Raw genomic sequence first — 22,355 nt, 5'->3', positions numbered from 1 at the left:
CTCTCTAAACGGTCGTGTAGTGTGGTCGAAAAAATAAGGGCTACAAATAATGCTGCACGGTGATCAAGGTAAACACAATATGGCAAAACGATCTGTGGGATACGCCCTTAAACGCAGGAACGATCGTTTTGTGGTCGAGCCAATTGTTGGAATCGTGAATCCAGCCTACGAACCCGATCTGGGTGGAGATATATCCTCAAACTGTGACATCAATCGAAAATGGCAAGTATAAAGTGCAGCACAGTTTTGGGGATGGGCAACTGTGAAGTCTACGTGTGAGTGTTACTTACTTCGACTGCAAAACTCAATATTCCAAGTTTTATTTTAGACCTTTTTAAGTTAACAAGAAAAAAAAAAGGTTTTTTAAATTTGTTTGGCGGAATATACATTTCTTAAATAATATTTAGAATACGTATTAATTATTTAATATATTTTATAATCTACTATTTATTTATAACTTAAACTTAAACTTAAGCTAGAAACCCATGACGTGCTTCACCTTCTGCCTCTTAGCGGGCGGGGGAGTATGGTAGTCCTCAACGATAGTATTCTGTCCGGGCAGCAAGATTGAAAACTCGTGCCTAAATGCAGAAGGCGACTCCTTTTTGGGACTCAGGAGGGGCTGTGCCATGTCCTTTTCAGAGTTGGGGGCTGGAATCATAGAGTAGTTCGCTGTGGTGGCGCCATAGATCTTGGGCAGACTTGTTCCAGGAACCATGTCGGGATTTCCCTCTGCCACCTCGTCTTCTGTGGGCTGCCCTGTTTGACTGGGCAATTGGTCCAACCAGTTGGCCATGCGTTGTTCCGGTTTCAGCTCCTTCTCCTTAAATCGCTCTTCAAACATTTCTTTGGTCACGTCTCGTGTGGTATCGTACTCCTCCATATCCCACACGTCCAGCAAACGGATTGACATCATGTCCGTGTAGTGGGACAGCTGGTAAGCGGATTTCTGCCAGGAACCGCGACTGATGCTCTTCTGCTTTTTATCATTCCTGTTACTTGGAGCTTTCTTTTTCGGTTGACGTTTTGGTTTCTGCTTGGTTTTCTTCTTAGGTGTTTTCTTATCATTTTTCTTGGATTTCGAAGTATCTTTCTCTGCCTTTTCGGAACCCAGACTTTCATCTTCTGAAACATCCGTATCCTCTATTCCATAGTCAATTTCGATCTCTTCTACGATTAGAGGTTTTTCATCAGGTTTTGATCTCTTGGTAGAATCTCGAAAAATCTCCCTTATTTCTGGTATCGACCGTACTTCTGTGCAGCGTATGCTCTGGCGTTGGACGCGTTCATGTACAGCATTGGCAAGGTAGCGAATGGCTTCCGTGGTGTGAAGTCCGGTTCTGATGTCCTGGACGTGCTCATCTTCATCCCTTAGCGTTAATCTTTGGCAGTAAACATCTCCTAAGCTGTTTGTGGTTAGTAGCTGGGCAAAAGCTTGATCACTTGCCCCTTCCAAGCGAAGAAATCGCATTCCTGTCATACAGCTTGTTACTCGCTCTGCCAGATCAGCATATACATCAACAAATCCTCCCAAGCGAGCATCTATTAAAGCTTCCTCCAAGGTTAGTGGCGCAAAGGGTATTGCAGGCGAAAACATTTCATCCACACTTTTTGCCCGAGCTCCTTGCAGCTCACAAATACGCAGATCACTGGGTAAGTGTCCACCCAAAGCTATATATTCACTGTTCTGATGGACGCATGTGTCAATTAAAGTGGGCGGAAAGGTCATCTGATGCGTCCAGGTTACTACAGCTCGATCGGTCAGCTTTTTACCCAAACATCGGATGTCCAAACAGTGCAGCTTGTGGTTACTAGCCACATACAAAAGATTGGGATTCACACTTTTCGCCAAACTGGAGAACCTCTCGCAAGCTTTGGAGTGAACGCTGCTGGCAAAACACGGATTCAGTGACTGATTGCATCGCACATCTACGGTAAGCAAAACAGGCTGTGTTAGGTAGTGAAAGGTGCTACCATCTGCTGGCATTAATTGTGCCCAGGTACTGGTGGTTTGCTTCAGTCCTTTTAGTAAGCAAACATCAAGCTTGGCTATATCCTGTTGTGTCGAAATATCCATGAAGCGTAAGGAGCGATCTTGGCTAGCTAGGGCCAAATTATTGGCATTGGCCAACGATTGGGCAGCGCTTGTAAATGGAGCTTCCTGACCGCTAAACATGCATTGGCGAATGAGTTCGTAATCTTCCGGATCCTGCTCCTCTTTGCGTTTAAGTTGGTATAGGGAAACCTCGTTCAGAAACCGTGCCAGGAACATATGACTACGATTCAAATTGTCCAGTGGTAGAAGTTCAAACACTTCGCTGGAGGCTTCCTCTAACTGAGCCGAATGCAATGGCTGCCAAAACTCCGCCTCACCATAATCTCTGGAAAAGTGCAGGTCTCTAAGCTTCGTTCCACTGACATGCATGGCCAGATGGCCGCCTCCTTCAAACGGCAACGTGTTTAGGTTTCCGCCTGTGTAGTAGTAATCGTAGCTATCTCTGAAGAAGGAATTCTCCTGCCGGGCTATATGCTCAGCCAACTCAAACAGACTTGCACTGTGAACACCTTGCTCCATCTTTTTTTCGCGCTGTCTCATATTTTTAAACTTCCTATCAAATATTGCCTTTTGAAAATGCAAATTTCGTGTCCATTCGTCGTAGGCGCCTGGCCTTTGGATGCAAGCTTCCTCCCGAGGCGTCTGTCCATCCTTGGCCAGAAAAAGGGGGAGCGGCACTGTCACCGAGCAGTTAGGCAAGTCCTGCTTCCGATTCTCGTCCTCATCGTACAAGATTTGGCCCAACATTCCAGTGTTCAGGCCCGGTTTGGAGAAATGCGGTGCATTCTCCAAAATGCTGCGCAGATGATCTGGCTCATTGTTATCCTCTGCTTCTTGATCCGGCGGAAAATCGTCCTCGGCATCGGATTCATTATCACTAATTCTGACCTGGGCACTGAGTTTGGACAAATTGAGTGCTTTCTGATAGCGTCGCGGCATTTCTGCAATTGGTATGTCGGTAAGTAAGCGGGTTTTGAAAAAGAGTTGTTTTTGAACTTGCTAGCTGGTCGATGGGTCCTGGTGCCTGTGAGCCTGGTCTTTTCCTTCAGTAATCCAGCTTTACCAGAAAGAAATTAACTAACAAATTGAATTTCCCTCAATCAAACTCCAAACGCGTGTGATCTCTGCTTCTTTCTGGCCGCTGAAAACAGCTGTTTAGTGATGGACACTTGTGTTTTTAACTATTGTAGTTAAACAAAATATCGGCTGAAAGCTGGCTGTATTTAATGTTAAACAAAGTATTCGCAAGTTATTAAAAAATGAATAACAATGGTACGTTTATTAATAACTCAAGAATAAGTGTACAGATTTTTTTTGAGCAACCGATGTTTTTGAAATCCACGATGTATCGCTGGTCAGCGATATTACAGAAATAACGGCCAACATCGATAGCATCTTTCAGAACATCGATTCTCGATGCATCGATGTGCCTTCACATCACTATTAAATTTGCTTTACGCTGCATCGAGACCGAGAATTAAAGACTTGAAAGCAGCTGGAGAAATTACAAGAAATTGATCCCCGACAATTACTGGCAATCGCGAACAGCGGGCGTGTGTGTGTGTGTGCGTGCGCGCGAGAGCGAGAGAATAAGTGAACGAAACAAAACGAGCACTGAAATTACACAAGTTGTAAAAGAAAAGGTGAAGAAAAAAGTTGGTCGAGACCGAATATTGATTTTTTCATAGACAGTGCAGTTAAAACAACGGTCTCTTTTTGTTAATCGAAAAGAAGGCGTTGAGAAAAGGCGGTAGTAGTTTTTATCTCATTTTTGAGGCCTACAGAAGAAGAGAAGAAAAAACCCAACGGAAAGCGTCAGGTGAGTTTTTAAAATCCAACCACGCACACACTCACACCTACTCACACACACACTGCGGGCACAATTAACACACATACAAGTGCAAAACAGACAACAAAACAAATGGCAATTGGAAAAGTGCGAAATAGAGGGGCGGGTATGGAAGATAACATTAACCAGTTCTAATTCTCTTCCCCTCCCTCTCGCTCCGCTTGCATTTGTTTTGTTGCAGTTATCTATTACTCTTCCCCTCTCTCTCTCTCTGTCTTATCCTGTCTCTCTCTCTGCGCTCGCCCCCATTAAAAAGAAAAGAAAACACACTGCCTCATCTAAAACTTTTCATTTGCATCCCAGTATCTGTTTTCCAATTAGCACTATTGTATATTTTGCGCACTCTTCTTTTTACTTAGTTAACAGTTAGTTGTTGTATGCATGTTGTTGTCGTCGTTGTTGTTCTTGTTGCTTGCCATATCTGTACTAATTCATCCATTTATGATATTCGTTTTTATTCGTTATTCTTTTTTGTGTCTTTTGGTTTTGGTTTCGCTGGATTTTCCTCGCATTTCCTAACTGCTAATTTTTGACAAAACTCAAATGGCTTCTGGCTCTGACGTAATGGACCCCTGCTACCCTTCCCTTTGCTCCACCTCCACTCCTCCTCCTCTCTCCCTTTTCATCGCTCTCCCTCTCTCTGTCTCTCTCGGAGCTGGCGCTTTTCCACTCTAAACGACCTCCAGAAAACTTCGCCGCAATCATTTCAGCAGCTGCCACAGTGAAGCCTGTCTGCAGAAAACCCAGTTATGTCAGAGAAAAAGGAGTGCAGTTGCAAGTTTTCCGAGGATTCAAAATCCCAGTTTAATTAAACTTCCCACCTCCCCTTTTGTGAATACTCCTTTGTATTTTGACAATAGTCGACCAATTTTCCAAGATAAACAAAGGCAAAGCGAAATGGAATAATGGGCTGTTCATTAGAAGCGACTTGACTGTTATCTTTAACGACAACCCTAATTGGTTTACCTATTGGCAGTGTTTACTGTTCCTGCAGACATTTGTTATTCGCTGTTTTCTGAAATTTTATTGCTTCTAGCGGCTTTTGGGTGTGGAAGTGAATAGGTGGGGACTCAACTTTAACGGCTTTACTGTAACCTGTCGGCGCCATCGCCATGGCCAGTAGTTCGTCTCGTCCTCCTGAGTATCTGAGTTCAGAACATACATATATGTATCTATATCTGATGTTTAACTTTCCTGCATGTTTAATGCGTAGGTCAGTTTACTCAGAAAGCAAACACAATGAAAAGTTCGTCGCACAAATTGCTTTTGGCGCCTTGTTGCTGCTCCTGTCGGTGTTGTTGTAGTTGTTGTTGCTGCTGTTGTTGGCCACTCAGGTGTTTACCAACTTCCATGCCACCTTTTCCCTTTTCTGCCCTTGGTCTGCGGCTCTGTTTTTATGTAACTTTCAAATCGATTGCAAACACGTAACAGCAACCTGCCCCATAGTCCCATTGCCCCACCGCCTCACCGCCAACTACCTTGCCACGCCCCCACGCCCAACTGATATTCTCCCATATCCTGCAACAACACTCTGACGTTGAGCGTGTGATTTTGTTCGTTTCGGCTGTACGATTTTTTTTCCTGCTGCCCTGCGGCCCGACATAGCGTGACATTTCCTTTATGTGATTTGCTGCCGTTGTCGGTGCCCCATAACCTCTGCCCCCCCCCCCTGCCACGCCCCTCCACCCCTCGTGGAAACATCTTGTCCCTCCGCCCCCCCACAAAGAACATTTGAATAATTTCTGTTTTGCAAATTTGTCCCCACCGGAGGCGATATCCTTGAAAGACTCGGACAAATTGCAGTCAATACCAATAGTTAAGCAAGTATTTTTAGGGGCAGAAAGGAACTTGTTGTTAGCCACCTGCCAAGAAAATCGAAGACTCCAACTACAAAGCTCTCAAATCAGTTTAAACAAGTACGAGTTTTCACTGCCAATATATTCTTTGTCACACTTCAAAGGATCATAAAATGGTTATGTAAATCACTTTGCTGCTCAGGAAAATCGTAATTATTTACGCTTTTGAGTCCAAAGTAGCATTTAATCCCAATCAAGTACACAGCTCAGCAGTAGATTGAGTTCAGATTGTTGTCTTGAGCTCGGTTTGTTGTTGCCCTGCCAACGGTTGCCGTGGGCGACCTGCCAAATTGTCGATATTCCGTGCGCTCCTTTCGCTCCGGCCGGAAAAGCCAGTGGGTGGAAAGAGTGGGGAAAAGTCAGGGCACGTCGTTCGCCTGTCGCCATCCCACTCTAGCCAATTGCTAATTTCAATAGCTCCACACTGCTCGCACCTCAAGCTCCTGCACACTCTTCACGTGCAATCGCAATTATGAATAATTCGCCATAAATGGCACACGCTGGGCTGCAATTATTGGAATTGAAGTGGCCCAGATGCCGCTGATAAATCGCATGCCACCCAATACCCTGTAGTAATTCCAGCTACATTATAACTACATATCGGCGCCTATATATATCGGAATACGGCGCTAGGCCCGTTATATCATATACCATTTCGTGTGGTCGAGGTGAAAAGTGCAAGCGCAACTTTATCAGCGCCCATAAATCGAGCAGCAAAAGGTCAAAGTTGAGCTAGACTAACAGCTTTTTTCAGTGCGGAGGATGGCGTTGGAATTTCCGAGTGCCAATGTACTTGGTTACTTTAAATGCGGTGTCATTTGTGTTGTGGCTTTTAGACTAACACTAGGGCAATAAATCACGGTGGGTTTGTGTGACTTTTCATTGGACCAAGCTGTAAATATGGCTAATAAAGCAGTTAATGAAGCCATAAAAAGTTTGTAATATTTAAACAGCTGAATTCAAGCTTGGACTTCCATATATGTACCAATTGATAAAAGAACGGCTTTGTTCGATTTCACTGCACCAACTATTTAACTTACTTATCTTTATAACGAAAGATAACGATTAAGGGCTGTTGCTAAAGATATCGGAGAGTCAAGAACCTTGGTTAAATCGCAGATACGCGATAAGATAGCAGAGAACCAACAGCATCCAGCATCGTTCCATTTTCAAGTCGTGACTTGCCTCTTTGTTCATTTTACATCGTGATTTTATGACCAAAGTTTCAATTTGAATGGCTAAATTATGCAGTTATTATTGCAGCTAAATGAGCAATAAAATACTCAAGTCGTTGGCTTTAGAATAATAATGCCTTAGAGCGTCCCTGGCTCCGCATCAAAATCCTCCGCCTTGTACACACATTTTTCTGTATGTTTTCCCTGGAGCCGCATTCATCATACGCACTGAGGTCCCAGCTTGGAAATGAATTCAAATTGCTTGGCTTGACTGGGTTCTAAAACCTAAGACGCAAAAAATAGTAGTAGCCATAACGAGTTTTGTTTTGTTTGTTGTTTGAACTTATACACTTACCCAATGACCAGTACATAACATGTATATATTATTATCTGTATTCTGGGGCTGCGTCATAGCATTTGGAGTGGGTGAAGCGTTTGCAAATGCTTTGTTGCTGTCCGGTGATTATTAGTTGATAAATTCGAGCCGCATGACGCACTTAATCAGTGCCAAAAAAAAAAATAAAACAAAAAGAACTACATGACAAATAAAAATAGGAAGAAAACATGGTTTGGCCTCCCGGGGATGTGTGAAATTTTCATGCCTCCGTTCCACTTTGGCTGCAAGCCAGGGCACGTGGAGAGCAGGCCTCAACCCTTGGCCCAAACTGGGTTAATGTAATGCATATGTGCTACATTGGCGACGAAGGAGATGGGAATGGTCCGGTGGTTGCTGCAGTCTCTCTATGCCCCAATCCCCACATCCCACAACCCACAACCTACAACCCCACATCGCCTTCCTCTCGCGGCTTGGCCTGCATATTTTGTTTCAAGTACGAGCATTGACGCCCCAGCCCCAGCTCAGTGCTGCCCCATGCTGTGGAGACTGGATGATGATGGCAGATGGTAGATCTTTAAGGTGCACCAAACTCTTAATTAATTATACTTTCTTATGTCACATAGCTGTGCACTCCCTGCTCACTGGCTTGTGATTTTAAAACATTTTTATCAAGTCGTTGTTGAATAGAAAATGCTTTGATTTACTTGTACAAATAAGGTTGTGGAATTTAGTATATTTAAGAACAACAATAGGGTTTAGGATTTTCCAATACATTTTTATTTGGCCCTGGCTTATTATCGCTGTTAATTAACCAGTTTACAAGTTGATGGCTTTACAAAAAACTTTAGGCGTAACTAACTGAATTTTGGTGCTGGCTTCGTCAAAGCGATGCCCCACTGTAGTGGCTTGCTGCTTCTTTAGCAATGTCAATCATTTGGTACTGTGGATCCCCGCAAATCCGGCTTTCCGTGTGACTCAATCTCATCATCATTCTATTTGCTTTTGTTATTATAATTTGATTTTCTTTGTTTTCTTATGTGATTTATGTTTTGTGACGTTGTGATGCCGCTGCTGCTCTGCTGCTGCCCCAAACAAAAACAAAAAACCAAAAAATAAATATATGAATATTCGAATATCAACGAAATGCCCATTGTATTTGTCTGTCTGTCTGCCGGCTATAACATTACACACCGCGACGCTGATGAATCAAAAGCCTTGTTTATACAAAAACTCGAACCGAAACGCACCAACACACACCGACACTTGCATGCACAGTGGAACCACTCAGTTCTTACTATCAGAAAAGAAACAAAAAACAAAACCAAAACCAAAGCACACCAGGCTAAGTACTTCAACACGAAATTCAAGTAGAAGCCGAAAGATAACTAAGCCGGTTAACAAATAAATCTGAAATCAAACGAAAGATCAAATAAGCAATAAGCATGCCACAGTCAGAAGGCGGCTATGTATCGCTGCCGGCCGTCAATGGCAATGGCAATAGCAATGGCGGTGCCATCTATCAGTCGACCACAGAGCCCACGGCCCCGCCCTCCGTCTTTGCGAGCGTGAAGCGGGCCATTGGCCAGGCCATCAAGTCCTCGCCCACCGACAGCGAGGAGCTGCTCCGCTCGGAGCGCCTGCCGGTCATCGTCGGCGGCTCCAGGTAAGTCCATCCACCCGGGATTTCTGCCACCTCCAGCCGCCTCCTTTCTTCGGGCGACGCGACGGTGAGCTCTCAGCCAATCACTCTTAATCACCCACCACCACCACTTTGCCCGACATCCATTGCCCCCTCTTAAGCACGGACACCCCACACCCACCACACGACACCCACAACCACACACACTGAACAACGCACCACACACACCACTGAATCATTAACCACTGAGTGACCCACTCGCAGCTGCACAGAGAACAAAAAGCACAAAGTTCTGGAGATCAATTCTTGCAGAAATATTTATTCATTAATATGGAATATAAATAAAAAGTATAAAAAAGAAACTGTAAACTGATATATTTGGATCTGTAAAAAATATTTCACCAGTAAATGCTTATCTGAAAGCAAATTCCCACAGCAAATAGCACATCCGTTGCAATATAATTGAAGTTTATTACTCGGAATTCTTTCGAATTACTTTATCACTAATTTTCCACAAAAAGATTGTATCTATAAGCCGTGTTCTCTGTGTAGCTCAGTTAAACATCGAACATCAAAGCTCGATTTTGCCTTTGCCACCTGACTTCCCATAACCCCTGAAGCTTAATTGCGATTGCATGTCGGCCCAAAATGTTTGGTTTTTGCTTTTCTTGCTTTTGATTGTTTGTGGTTGTTGCCAATGTTGTTGTTATAATTCTCTTCATTTTCCAAGGCACCTTGCATTATTTTATTGCAATTATTTGGCCAGCAGAAGAAATAATTTATTGTGCATATTTTATGTAAATCAAAGACCTTTCGCATAGCTCACAGTCTCCACCATTACATCATCATCAGCATCAGCATCTAGCGAAGAATGTACACAGCTTACTGCTCAAAGGAACTTCCTAATTAAACCTTTATCAGATCAGTCAGACATACTTTGCCATAAAAGTAGAGCATTTTGAAAGGGTCTAGGCCCCAAGAGAAGACTGTCGGAAATTCAACTTCGTTTCTGGTTAGCCATGGCCCAAGGTCAAACTGCAGTTTGCAGTTGCAGCAGTTTTGTCAATACAACAATCCCGAGAGCACAGCAAACAAGAGCTCTGAAAATAAACTGAACTCTTGAGTCGCCGCGTTTAGTTTGGGTTTAGTTGGCCGCCGGTTGCGACCCACATTCGTTTTATTTTTGCGGTCACTCTTGAAATTATTCATACTCGCGTTAGAGTACACAATTCACGATTATTCACGACTACTGGCGATCTCAAGTGGCCTTAATTAGTATTTCCGCAGCCACTGGCATCGCTCGTAAGTGATTTGGTCCACTTAATGTGCGACTTCAGACCTCAGATCGCACTCTCTGTTTGCATTCCTTCAGCCAAGTGCATTGCACTTGGTCCCTGGCCTGGAGTTAACCGATACCGAGCAGTTCTAACCGGTTGGTTGGTCGGTACCGGTTTAAGCTGGAGATTCGAGGAAATTTAAAAAGAAAGTACAGCAAGCGTATGCAAACAGCTGATTAAACACAAGTAATCCGCCTGTGCTCCATCAATTCAATTCAATTATTTACTCGCACGCGGAGTCTTTTGCGTGCTGTCCCACAAATTGATGATTCAGATTAATAATGGATGTACAGCGATATGAAAGGCTTACGCCTGTAGGTACTAATAATAATAATAACTTAAACTGAGAAGCAGAATCTCAGAAAGTTGCCTAATTCAAGAGCTAGTCAGGCCCTTTCGTAAGCTTCATCTTATGAATTTATGGTAATTATAGTTATCCCTCAGCACGTCCCTTTTTCTGCTTATGCAATTACCCTCTCCGGCTCAATCACGTAACCAATTAAAGGTGATAATAAAGACGGCCGTGACCCCAACTATTCATATATATATACTATATATTAGTGTGTACATAATGTGTCAGGATAATGAACTCTCATCCCTCACCTGAGTGTTCCACCCACACCGCCAGCATTAACTAATTGAGTTCGGTCCCTGCAGTAAAAGTTTTTGTTATCCCAAGAAGGAGAGGGCGAAAGTAAACAAAAGTTTCCAAGCTTTTCCTGTTTTACAGAGGGACGACGTGTAAAGGAGAGGAAAGTCAAATTAGTATGCCAGCTGGTCGCATTTTCCTGGCGCCACTTGTTTGTCGCTAGCCATTTTCATACATCGCTAACATCCATCGACATTTACCCCGAATGACATTGCGTGACTCATTCGCTTACGTTTTACGTAAGAAACCCGAGACCTTGACGAGAATTTCCCCCGCTTCATTCATCCAGCCAAACAAACAAGTTTGCTCCTCCGCTCTTCTTCCACTGCTACTCTATGTCTGCTTTACTACTACTTCACGCTCGTCCTGTGAATATATACTCTTAAGATTTCCAAATCCAATTCCAATTTCCTTCAAGTCCACAAGAAAATATGAAAAAACATATACGGTGAAAGTTTTTAGCCGATTTGGAACAGAGTCTGCCAGAAACTTGCCTCGATTTTTGCGTTCCTTTTGGTTATTCTTTGCTTGCATGCTCATAGAATCTCTTTCAGAGACCGCGACAAATCCGGTAAGACACTGACCACCAAGATGCCGTCAGCTCCAACACACACTGCCGAGGAGGCACACCTGCTGGGGTAAGCAAAATGAAAAAAAGAAAAGAAAACGAAATCAATTCTATAGTGATACTCCCAGGGTATTGTGTAATTAGGCCCCCCAAAATTTCCAAACCATCCGAGTGTATGTAAGATATATATGCAAGAACACTGAAAACACCTAAAACACTATCACAACACACAAGTTTAGAGTTTTTCGTTTGAATTTATTTCCTGTTCTCTTTGTTCATTAACCCTTCACATAGTTTTTGAAAAGTATTGTTAAGAAACAACCATTAGTTCGTAAGTACTTACTTGCCTAGACTTGAGTTTGACAACTAAACCCTGTAAAAGCATCCCAAATAGTTATATCTCTCCGAATGTTTATTAACCGATAACTTACGTCTTTGATTTATTTGAGTTTTGCATACATATGAAACCATACCTAGAGTAGAGGAGAGCAGCGAGATCAACTCATGCCTGCCATATGTATACACCCCCAGTTCAGTAGCCTGTTAGCCTCTAGATGAGTTCCGAAACAAGGAGGCATATCCCTCGACACAAAGACACAAAAACTCACAGGATGCCAGTCTATGAACAGCTACCCAGCTGCTGCTGCTGCCACCGCCGCCCAAAAATCCCAGCAAAAAAACAGATTGCATCAGGGATTGCAGAGCCACATGTTACTAACTCACAATTTTTTGTTTTATCCATTCAAACACAGCACCATGCCCGTTGATCCCATGGATGACATCGAACTGCGCTCCGTGCAGCTGCAATTCCCCAATGCACGCGGCTCCATCCTGGAGGCCTGCGAACAGCGACGCGTGCCCACAGACAAGGGCGATGTCCACGTGGCCATACAGGGCGATACGGCCAAGCCGGCCATTATCACCTACCACGATTTGGGCCTCAACTGTGAGTGTAATTACTAGTACTAGTTTTGCCACTTACTAATCCGTATAACTCTTGAATTACAGATGCCACCAGCTTTGCTGGCTTCTTCAACTTTCCAGTGATGCGAGGTCTGCTGGAGAACTTCTGTGTTTACCATGTGACTGCTCCCGGCCAGGAGGAGGGTGCACCCACTTTGCCAGAGGAGTAAGAATTGATTGCTTACCGCGTAATACATTTCTTGTCAGTTATCCGAATATCAATATCAATAGTTAAGAATATAACATTTATAAATATTTCAAATTGAAAGAAATAGTTACAGCGTATTAATATACGTTTAATATACCAAAATAGCAAACAATTCATAATAATTATTCTCTTTGCTTACAGTTACGTATATCCGACCATGGATGATCTGGCCGCCCAGCTGCTTTTCGTGCTATCCCACTTTGGCCTGAAGTCGGTGATTGGTTTCGGTGTTGGCGCCGGGGCAAATATTCTGGCCCGTTTCGCTCACTCGCATCCGGACAAGGTGGGCGCCCTGTGCCTGATCAACTGCGTGTCCACGCAGTCGGGCTGGATCGAGTGGGGCTACCAGAGCTTTAATGCGCGCTTCTTGCGCACCAAGGGCATGACACAGGGCGTGATCGATTATCTGATGTGGCACCACTTCGGACGCAATCCCGAGGAGCGCAATCACGACCTGGTGCAGATGTACAAGCAGCACTTCGAGCGTGGCGTTAATCCGACCAATCTGGCCATGCTGATCAACGCGTACATCCATCGCAACGACCTGCACCTGGCGCGCACTCCGCCAGGAACTCCGGGCAGTGAAACGGCGGCCACTACGCTGAAGATGCCGGTGATCAATATCACGGGCTCGCTCTCGCCGCACGTGGACGACACGGTGACCTTCAATGGCCGTCTAGACCCCACAAACTCATCCTGGATGAAGGTTCTTAGAAATTTTAACACGCATACATGTGCGGTTGGGATATGAGCTATATTCTGACCGTATATATATGTATTCCAATTAAGTTTCGTTCGTTTTTAATGAGCTTGTTTTACCACCAACAGATTTCCGATTGCGCTTTGGTGCTGGAGGAGCAGCCGGCCAAGCTGGCCGAGGCCTTCCGGCTCTTCTTGCAGGGCGAGGGCTACGGTAAGTGTTAGAACACCGCACACACCACCACCAAGAACCACCACAGCAACAAAAACAACTAGAACTACAGCAACATCAAATGCTACAACAACTGAATAACCTCAGCAATCTCTGATACAATCTCAACAATCTACTACTGTACCCACTCTATCTATTCCTTCTATTAACCCGCAACTACCTTAACTACCTTTACTACTTAACTACCTACCACCTAACTGTCTTAGTCAAGTACTTCAGACCCGGCGACTGGGACGGCACTCAGTTGAGCAGCTTCATCTAGAAGTCCCTTCCGTTTGGAGCAAGATATCCCCTCCATAGATTCAGTTCAGTTCAGTTCGGTTCAGTTCAGCTCAGTTTTCCCTCAGGAGATGCCCCCCTAGCTTAGCCCCTGATTTCTCTGTGGAGACCACACGCACATAGTACACAAACGACCCAGACCCAACCTGATTTTAGTCTAAACGAAAATCTTTGAGAATCAAAAGCTTTTTGAGAGATGCATTGAAACGAAACCAAAAAACTATTGTGCAAAATTTTATATTTACAAATTGGTTAGATATAAATCTAAATAAAACAATCAAAATTAACATTTATCGTTCAAAAATATGTTAATAATAAACCAAAGTATTTGTACGCAAACAAAGTATTTCCAAATAAATCGAAAAGTTGTTGAAAATCAAGCGTTTACTTTTTACACACATATATTTAACCACTTTCAAACCCAAACCTAATTCCCCATATAGTTAGGACCTCAAAGAATACACACAATTTCGCATCCACGACAAGAAAAGATATTCAAGATGTTCATTACTTTGTTTTTCATTTCTTTTTCCTTTCTCCAAAACTGCTTGTTTTTGCTAAACCAACATACAAAACAAAAAATAAAAAAATATATATATATAAAAAAAAATTATATGAAAAACAAACGAACAACACGCAACATGAATCCAACTAAAATATACCAACAAAATCTTTCACACGAAATTGCAACTTCAAACGATCAAAAATCCCAAAATCCGCACCCCATAATTCCATAAACCTTCATTCGATTTCATGGTCTATGCAATCCAATCCATCGACTTGGTCTCTGCTGCATTCACCAAACGACCTTCCCGTTCTGTTTGAATTCAAAATCTGATTAACTCTGATTTTCTTTTCGTTTCGAAATTGGTTTTTCCAAATCCACCTCAACTCGAAATGTTTAACTAATAACTAATTAACTAATGCAACTGCGCGTTCTCTATAATTGCAACAACAAACTAAATATAATAATCGTGTATATGGTATGTATATTTGTACACAATCATATTCGCACCTGTGACCTGTGTAGTGTCCGAGAAACCTCAGTAGGATGATCTGCCGGAGCACCAAGCAGTAATATACCCAACAAAATTGCAAGAAAAAAAACAAACAAACCCGAAATCTAGTTGGAATGCATTTAGCTAATTAATTAATACAATAATTCAAATTAACATTATATACAAATATATAGGCAATGTAGAGCTTAATAACACACACACACCCAGACACACACACTGCTAGTCCAGTTTCTTTCGATATTTTAAGGTGTTTTAACGAGCAAATTAAAATATAAAAAACTATTTATTATTTATTTTATTTTTCTCTTAATAAAACTTGACTTACTAATTTTCTGACTTAACCCTCGACACCTTAAGATTTAGAGAGCTGAATAGTGAAAATTACTTACACTAGCCTGCATATACGTAGATTTGCTTCTGAGTACAGTGCAACCTCGATAGCTGGGCAATTGATGCGCTTTCGCTTTTCCAACGCTCTTTGATTTTCTCCTCCACAAAAACACACACACCTCTCGCACACGCCTTTTGTTTCGAATGACTCTTTCATTTATTTGACCTATCATTTTGTTTTATTTATTTACACGCAAATTGAAAACAAATTATACAACAACAATATCGACAACATCGAATACTATTACCACAACAACCACAAACAATTGAACATTGAATTTCGAAAACCCCAAAAGCTGTTGGCACACTGCAAAAGTTGGCGCGCAAAATCTCATCGGTCAGCCGGAGCAGTTCCACGCAAATTGAGCTCACTGTACAGTGAACGGCGGCGGCGGAGCAAACCAAGAGAGCGAATGGAGAGAGCAACAGCAGTGGCAGCGGCATCGGCAGAAGCAGCAGCATCGACGGCACAGCCCCGACAATTCGGTGGGGCAGAGTGAGAAAGAGAGATAGCAATTGGATAATCACCCCACAAAACAAAAAAAAATTAGAACAAAAGCCACTTTATATACAAAAAAATGGTTTACAGCTTTTCTTTTAAGGGCAAAAAAATCTTGCTTCAGTTTCTCCACTTCTGTGATTTGCGTTGAAATTTATTGTTGCTCTTTTGTTTATGTTAAATACGTTTAGTTTCGTAATTAATGCGATTTTTAGTTGGTAAGCTAATAAGTGGAAAGCGGCAAGTTATTAGTTTCCATTTCGTTTGTTGTCTACATAAATAAATGCATTGCATATATGTACTTTTACATATAGCCTTTCGTTGTGTCACCCCCTCCTTTTCTCCCACCTGTCGGGCTTAAAAGTCGGGCTGCTTTCACCATCCACACAACACGGCTTAAATGTACGAGAGCAATAAGTTGATACACACTATACAAATATACATACATGACAACGCTATTATATACAAATTACATACACTAACCATTACTCAAGTCGAGAAAAACGATAAACGAAACGAAAATTGAAAGTGTAAGCTTTTGTTGTATATTTGAGAATTCTAAATAAACGAACAACGTGAATTTCGAACTGTAACGGTGCGGCCAGAATGATATACTCCTCCGATATATGAACTATATACCATTTGAGTATATCTGGTGTTAGTGGTCCTCTGGCCACTGGGAGTCGCGTCTCTTTCCCACAGCAGCAGCATCGTCGTCACAGCAGCCACAAGCCACATCCAATCCCAGCAACGGGGGCCATCGCATCGCATCGATCCGCTCATCGACCATCGCGAAATCTCAGCCCAGCTTCCTCCCCTACCCCCTCCATCTCGTCCATCAACTAGAACAACAACAAACAACAATAATGATAATAATTATAATTATAATAATAATAGAACAACAGCAGCAGCAGATTGTCGCCGCTTTCATCTCGAATCATGCAAAATGCACCAGACACACATTACATGCAGATACAGATACACTTGCAGCTGCGGTTAAAATAATGATAAACGTTAAATTAATGTGCTTTTATAGTTATAGCAGACTTAAGATGGTTTTTTAGTGTGTGATGAACTGACCGATGAAAGTAAATTTAAAATGAATTATCTTATCATTATGATTTTAACATATTCATAGTTATTTATACAATGGGCATAAGGCCCCATAACTTCTATTCAAAATTGAAGAGTATCTCAAGGATTCGAAGACTTTATTTTGATCGCAGCCCTGCAACGTGCAGACATCACCACACGTACACGTACATTTCAAAAACAGCAGGCAAGCCTTTTAGAAAGTGTATAAAGAAAAACACCCATCAAGAACAAGAACCAACAACTTACATGTTATCAAGTGACATAACGTAAATAACAATAGCCAAACTACTACTACCTTCCCCCCCAAAAAAACCAACAACAACAACAACCACTTATAAAACTGCAACAGCAACGCCGCTGTCCACGCCAGCGAGTTCGCCCTGTGGAACTAAATACCACACCTACTCCTCCATCTTCTTTGCCAACTTCCGGGAGCAGCAGCAGCAGGCGATGGAGGAGCGCGAGCGTGAGCGGGAAAGGGAGCGGGATCGCCAGCGGCAGCTCAGCCTCCGTGTGGGCAATCGCCTCCGGGAGACGGCCATCAATTGCACCAACACCAACACGAACAGCAACCGCATCACCGCCGGTGTCCAGGGGGATAATAATAATGCGGATGGGGACGATCTGGATCTGGATGTGGAGAATGGAAACGGATGTGCCAGCGGCTGCGGAACAGGAACGGGAACCGGAAATGGCAACCGAGCATACGTGACCACGGACACATCGGGCACCCTTTACTACGGCACCCAGAGCAACAAGATACGCATCACAGAGAACCCACTGCCCGAGCCGGTCAGCTCTTAGATTGTTACTGCGCAGAGCCACAGAGCCACATAATCTCCAAAAGACACCTTGTTATTGTTGTTACCACACACTGAGAAAAAAATAATGCAGCAGCAGCAGCCAAGTCAAGCCAAGCTTTCAGCCGTGCTCCAAGAGACACAAAGCCACAGAAACTCAAAGAAAATAATAATGTTATTGTAATACAAGCAACTCACACACCGCTAGGAAATGAATGCGAATGCAATAATTAACCACCAAATGAGAACCCATTGATTGATTGATTGATTGATTGATTGCGTTTCCCTATGGTTTTCGAGATGCGGAGAGATATTTGTAATTTACACTTTGTGCCTGAGCGTAACGTAACGAACATACACGTATATATATCAAGCCAGATCGGTTGAGATCAGCAACTGCAGTTCAGTTTTCTATGCCCAATTGGTTATATGGTTTTTTTTTGGAGTGCAACACATATTTTATGACGAGCTTGCTTAGTTGTTGTAAACCGAACAATATACAAAATATATACAATATATATATGAGTATACAGACGACACAAGAACAAAAACTAAAAACTAACGAGCATTTTCGCTTAATGTTAAAACCCAAAACAAATCCAACTGTTAACTTAATCCCAAAAATAACAATGTAGCATATCAAATAACAAACAAAAAATCTCTCAAAATTACGTATATACTTATACAAAACCCTAGATAAATCGTAGACAATTGCGAATTGCTAGTAACTTCAAACAAAATTCTGTTCACAATGAATGAAGAATAAACCCTAGACACAGGACACTGTCACAAAAACAACACACACACACGATATGAATATAGAATACATACATATAATATATATAAATAATGACAACTTTTTGCAATAACTTCGAATTCAATTCAATAAAAGTTTTAGAAGCTTGAGCTGGCTATTTCTTCTACTTCGGTTGCAGCATTTCACTGATCCTGCGTAGGGTCTCCTCTCGATCTCGACGCATTAGGTCGGATACTTGTTCCAGAAATTGATGCTGCTGCTCGCGGTGCTGCCGCAGGAAGCTCTCGTTGGTGGTTTTGATCTGCGCAAGCAACTGCTTTTGACCTTCCATAATGGCAGTGAGTGCTTCAATGGGCGTAGGTTCAGCCTCCATCTGTATGGCGTCCTCGTAGTCCTCGCTATCGGCCGCCGCTCTTAGGAGATCGCAGGTGGAGCTGGAGTCTTCGCTGTCACTCGCCAGCGGAACGCTTGTTTTGCCTGGAGGCTTGGGAAAGGACGGTTGGCTGCTACGAATGGGCCTGGGAATAGCACTTTTCTTGTTTTCCCGCGGTGCCTGAATCAGATCATCGAAGAGCTCAAAGTGGCGAGGCAGAATGCGTACATTGTCTAGCCCGTGCTCCTTGGCCTCTCGGTGACGCTTGCAGAGGAGTCTCAGCTTATTGCGCAGCTGGTGGGGAGTGCGTTTGATGGCCTGCTTAGCCAAGATGTTGGAAATGTGCACCAGCGTCTGGAAGTTGCGCTTCCGGGAACCATCCAAGGCGCGGAAGAAACCATTGTCCCGAATAATGAGTAGAAACGAATCGACCTCTTCGTCTGTCCAAAAGTGCGCTAAGGAAGGTGGTGATTTCATTAAGTATGGAATGGGCAGTAGCAATAGAAACTATCATCACTACCTCCGCTTCTCTGTGATGCATCACCGTCGTCCTCATCGCTGTCGTTAAAATCACTATCGCTTGCGCTGCTAAGATGGGCTTCCGCTTCAGCCTCTGCGGCCGCCTCCTCATCGGTGGGATCCAGGACCAGTCGCATCGCTTCAAAGTGTTCGAACGTTTCCCCCGTACCGTTCTTGGCCTTGTTGTACAATCGCCGCAGCTGCTGGAACTTGATGCGCAGCTTCTCCGCACCTTTGTGGCAGTTGCGTTTTCCCATCTCTTTGGCCAGCAGCTTGAAGACCTTGGCATTGCGCTTTTGCAGCAAAGCAGCCCGAAGACCAAGAGTGTGGATCAGTTCGAGGAGGAGGTCCACTTCGCCCTCTGCCCACTTGCAGCGGGCAACGACGTTAATGGAAGAGCCAGAGGCATCCAAAGCATCTGCGAAGTAGAGAACCCTAATTTTGTGCTCAAATGCATGCTCTGCTAGTGGCACCTACCGTCTCCTTCGGTTTCCGAGATCATACCGGACTGGTCATCGTCGGCCTCCGCATCGGTGTCACTCTCTAGCACCTCATCATCCAGATCAGATACATCTTCTCCCTGCATCAGGTCGTGGACCGCCTCAAAATGCTCGAACGGCTCGCCGCCATTCCGCGCCCTTGCATACTGACGCCGCATCTGATGGAACTTCGCTCTCAGATGCTTTGGACTCTTGGGGCAGTGGCGTCTGGCCATTTCCCTGGACACCATCCGAAACACCTTTGCATTGCTCCTCGCCCTTCGCAGTGCAGCTTGCAGTTTCAGTTGGTGGATGATTCCCACAAAGGTCTCCACCTCTGCGGCGGTCCACTTGCAGCGACTGGCTTTTCCAGAACTGTTTTCCGACACCGAGTGATTCGCATTTCCCAGATCTGATACGAAAAATAGGGATTTGATATAAATAAGGATCGAATCGGAGAGCGCAGCTTACCCACTCATAAGGTGTGCGTATTTCTGCTCTGTTTCGTGGTCGTGCTCATCGTTGCCATTGAAGAGCGAGAATTGGCTCATTTTCAAAGGTTACTGCTCAAAATTCGCAATGCAAGTAATAAATATATTTTTGCTTAATCAAATCATAACAATAACAAGACTGTCATCGATATTAGAACGCGTTGGGCCAGCTATCGTTATCGGCATCGATGTGACCGTACCATAATTCCACTTGAATGTTAAATACATGTAAGAAAAAATGTATGATGTAGATATAGTCTACAATCTACAAGAAGTAGGATATCCATGCAGTAAAAACCAAACCATGATATTGATCTAGAATATATATATATATATATATATATATATATATATACTAATATATTTGTATATATATATATATATTTTATTCCTCGTAAACTAATTTTTATATCCATCTTTGGTCTCAGACGTACGCGAACGAATACGCATTTTTTAGAATAACATCCAGGATCCAGTCCGTAAAGTGTGTGACATTGGTGTACACTGCCAATCCTTTACAAGAAGGAATTCCAGCGCTAACGACACCGTACTGGAAGACCCTTCTCCGCCCCCCATATCTGCGAATTGCGCTCAAAGGACCTCCCGAATAGTCTTCGCACGAATCATCATGGCTACTGCCAGCGCATATATAGGATGCATCGAGTACTTGGTTAAATTTTCTACAACGCTCTTTAGGAAATTCATAAAGCTGGGCAATCTGTAGCCTATGTTGCTGTTCTCCATTACTATTCCTTCCCCATCCGGTGACATTGAAGGCTGGTACACGTCCCACCGGTGCGTCGACGAGTAGACAGATCGGCCGGACATAGTCTAGGGAAATTTAGTTTAGTTTTTTAGGAACTTCTAGTGTAATGCAATTACCTGAGAATATCACACTTTCATTCATTCGTAGCAGACCTATATCATACCGTGCATCACTGTGTACAATTTTCTTATCCACATTTACATTAAATGCCCTGGGCTTGCAAACGTAATGGTCACAGATGGGCATGGGATGCTGGATGTCGTATTCGCCCAGCCGCACATTCCTGAAAAAAGTTTATTCGAGAATCATATGAGTGAGAAATAGTACAGTATGCACTCACATGAATTCCTTTGAAATGCAATGCGCTGTCGTCAAAACAAAACCTGCACGAACATAGGACAATATGAGTATATTTCCGACTATCAATCTGCAGAACTTACGAGAAGTGATTAGTGAACCGCCACATTGTGATTTATTCATGACCATTACGCTGACCATCCAAGGATGCGCGAATATGCCTGCATCACTACCATCAATCATCGAGTGAATCACATTATCCTTGGTTGTTCCACAGTCGTTTTCCAGTAGGAGACTGGATACCTCTTGAATCCCAATAAAAAGACAGACTACTAGCACCAACTGACACATGACTAGTCGCATCTTGTTGGGAGACTAAATAAGAATGAGATTGGGATCCATTCATATTTGGCACGTTATACAGATAAGGATGATTTTAATATGGGGTCTCTGACTGGTATTAAATAATATAGGGTGTTTTTTTTAGAGGTATAGAACTTTAAATTGCAATAAAACAACGATGGATTATTCGATTGACATGAATTTTATTGACATGAAAGATAATCTTGTGGCATTACATTTTAAATATGATTTCTGGCATATGACCGCCACGGCTGGCTCGGATGTAGTCCAATCTGGACGTCCAATTTGCAATGACTTTTTCCAACATATTTGGCCGTATATCGGCAATAACACGGCGAATGTTGTCTTCCAAATGGTTTAGCGTTTGTGGCTTATCCGCATAGACCAATGACTTTACATAGCCCCACAAAAAGTAGTCTAGCGGTGTTAAATCACAAGATCTTGGAGGCTTATGAAAAATCGGGAACAACAGCAATCTCGTTTTGGGCCCATTCGACGAATCTACGCCTTGCTTGATGATCGTTTGGTTTCAATTCTTGCACGAGTTGGATTTTGTAAGCACGCATGACGAATTGCCAAACCAAACTGAGAATAAATCACTTGACAGCTGTTAAATCGGTCGCCATCTTGAACAGTAATGCCAACTTAAAGTTCTATACC

The 22,355-nt window shown here is 43.1% G+C and overlaps 5 protein-coding genes across 20 annotated transcripts; 2 read left to right on the top strand and 3 right to left on the bottom strand.

Annotated features, from left to right (window-relative positions):
• The first annotated feature begins 49 nt into the window (after positions 1–49).
• Positions 50–232, top strand: LOC120446963. Its single transcript, XM_039628219.1, has one exon. The coding sequence runs from the start codon at positions 50–52 to the stop codon at positions 230–232; it is 183 nt and encodes a 60-aa protein (XP_039484153.1).
• A 154-nt stretch (positions 233–386) lies between these two features.
• Positions 387–3,197, bottom strand: LOC120446153. Its single transcript, XM_039626982.1, has 2 exons — positions 3,057–3,197; positions 387–2,997 (listed from the first exon to the last, which is right to left on the bottom strand). The coding sequence occupies exon 2, from the start codon at positions 2,993–2,995 to the stop codon at positions 476–478; it is 2,520 nt and encodes an 839-aa protein (XP_039482916.1). The 5' UTR covers positions 2,996–2,997; positions 3,057–3,197; the 3' UTR covers positions 387–475.
• A 294-nt stretch (positions 3,198–3,491) lies between these two features.
• Positions 3,492–18,556, top strand: LOC120447027 (protein NDRG3). Of its 14 annotated transcripts, none has more exons than XM_039628350.2 (8): positions 3,492–3,875; positions 8,549–8,936; positions 11,441–11,536; positions 12,219–12,412; positions 12,475–12,595; positions 12,779–13,343; positions 13,466–13,550; positions 17,200–18,556. In XM_039628350.2, exons 2-8 carry the CDS (start codon positions 8,716–8,718, stop codon positions 17,652–17,654), a joined length of 1,737 nt encoding a protein of 578 aa, XP_039484284.1. In that variant the 5' UTR covers positions 3,492–3,875; positions 8,549–8,715; the 3' UTR covers positions 17,655–18,556. The 14 variants fall into 14 exon arrangements, with proteins under 14 accessions (XP_039484284.1, XP_039484285.1, XP_039484283.1 ...); XM_039628351.2 differs by having other exon boundaries at positions 8,487–8,936; positions 11,453–11,536; XM_039628349.2 differs by having other exon boundaries at positions 8,487–8,936.
• LOC120447029 (zinc finger and SCAN domain-containing protein 29) lies at positions 16,278–20,425 on the bottom strand. 3 transcript variants are annotated; one of them, XR_005615905.2, is made up of 5 exons: positions 20,254–20,425; positions 19,777–20,190; positions 19,301–19,717; positions 18,482–19,235; positions 16,278–16,597 (listed from the first exon to the last, which is right to left on the bottom strand). XR_005615905.2 is itself a non-coding variant. In XM_039628365.1 (4 exons), exons 1-4 carry the CDS (start codon positions 20,327–20,329, stop codon positions 18,571–18,573), a joined length of 1,572 nt encoding a protein of 523 aa, XP_039484299.1. In that variant the 5' UTR covers positions 20,330–20,425; the 3' UTR covers positions 18,470–18,570. The 3 variants fall into 3 exon arrangements, 2 of the variants coding, with proteins under 2 accessions (XP_039484299.1, XP_039484300.1); XM_039628365.1 differs by lacking the exon at positions 16,278–16,597 and having other exon boundaries at positions 18,470–19,235; XM_039628366.2 differs by lacking the exon at positions 16,278–16,597 and having other exon boundaries at positions 18,470–19,235; positions 20,250–20,394.
• A 268-nt stretch (positions 20,426–20,693) lies between these two features.
• Positions 20,694–21,695, bottom strand: LOC120444843 (serine protease grass). The gene is made up of 4 exons (XM_039624801.1): positions 21,476–21,695; positions 21,376–21,418; positions 21,152–21,318; positions 20,694–21,100 (listed from the first exon to the last, which is right to left on the bottom strand). Exons 1-4 carry the CDS (start codon positions 21,693–21,695, stop codon positions 20,694–20,696), a joined length of 837 nt encoding a protein of 278 aa, XP_039480735.1.
• Positions 21,696–22,355: the final 660 nt, after the last annotated feature.

The sequence above is a fragment of the Drosophila santomea genome, chromosome 2R (assembly GCF_016746245.2).
Source record: "Drosophila santomea strain STO CAGO 1482 chromosome 2R, Prin_Dsan_1.1, whole genome shotgun sequence".
Taxonomy (NCBI): Eukaryota; Metazoa; Arthropoda; class Insecta; order Diptera; family Drosophilidae; genus Drosophila; species Drosophila santomea.
This window is presented reverse-complemented; position numbering and strand designations above follow the sequence as displayed.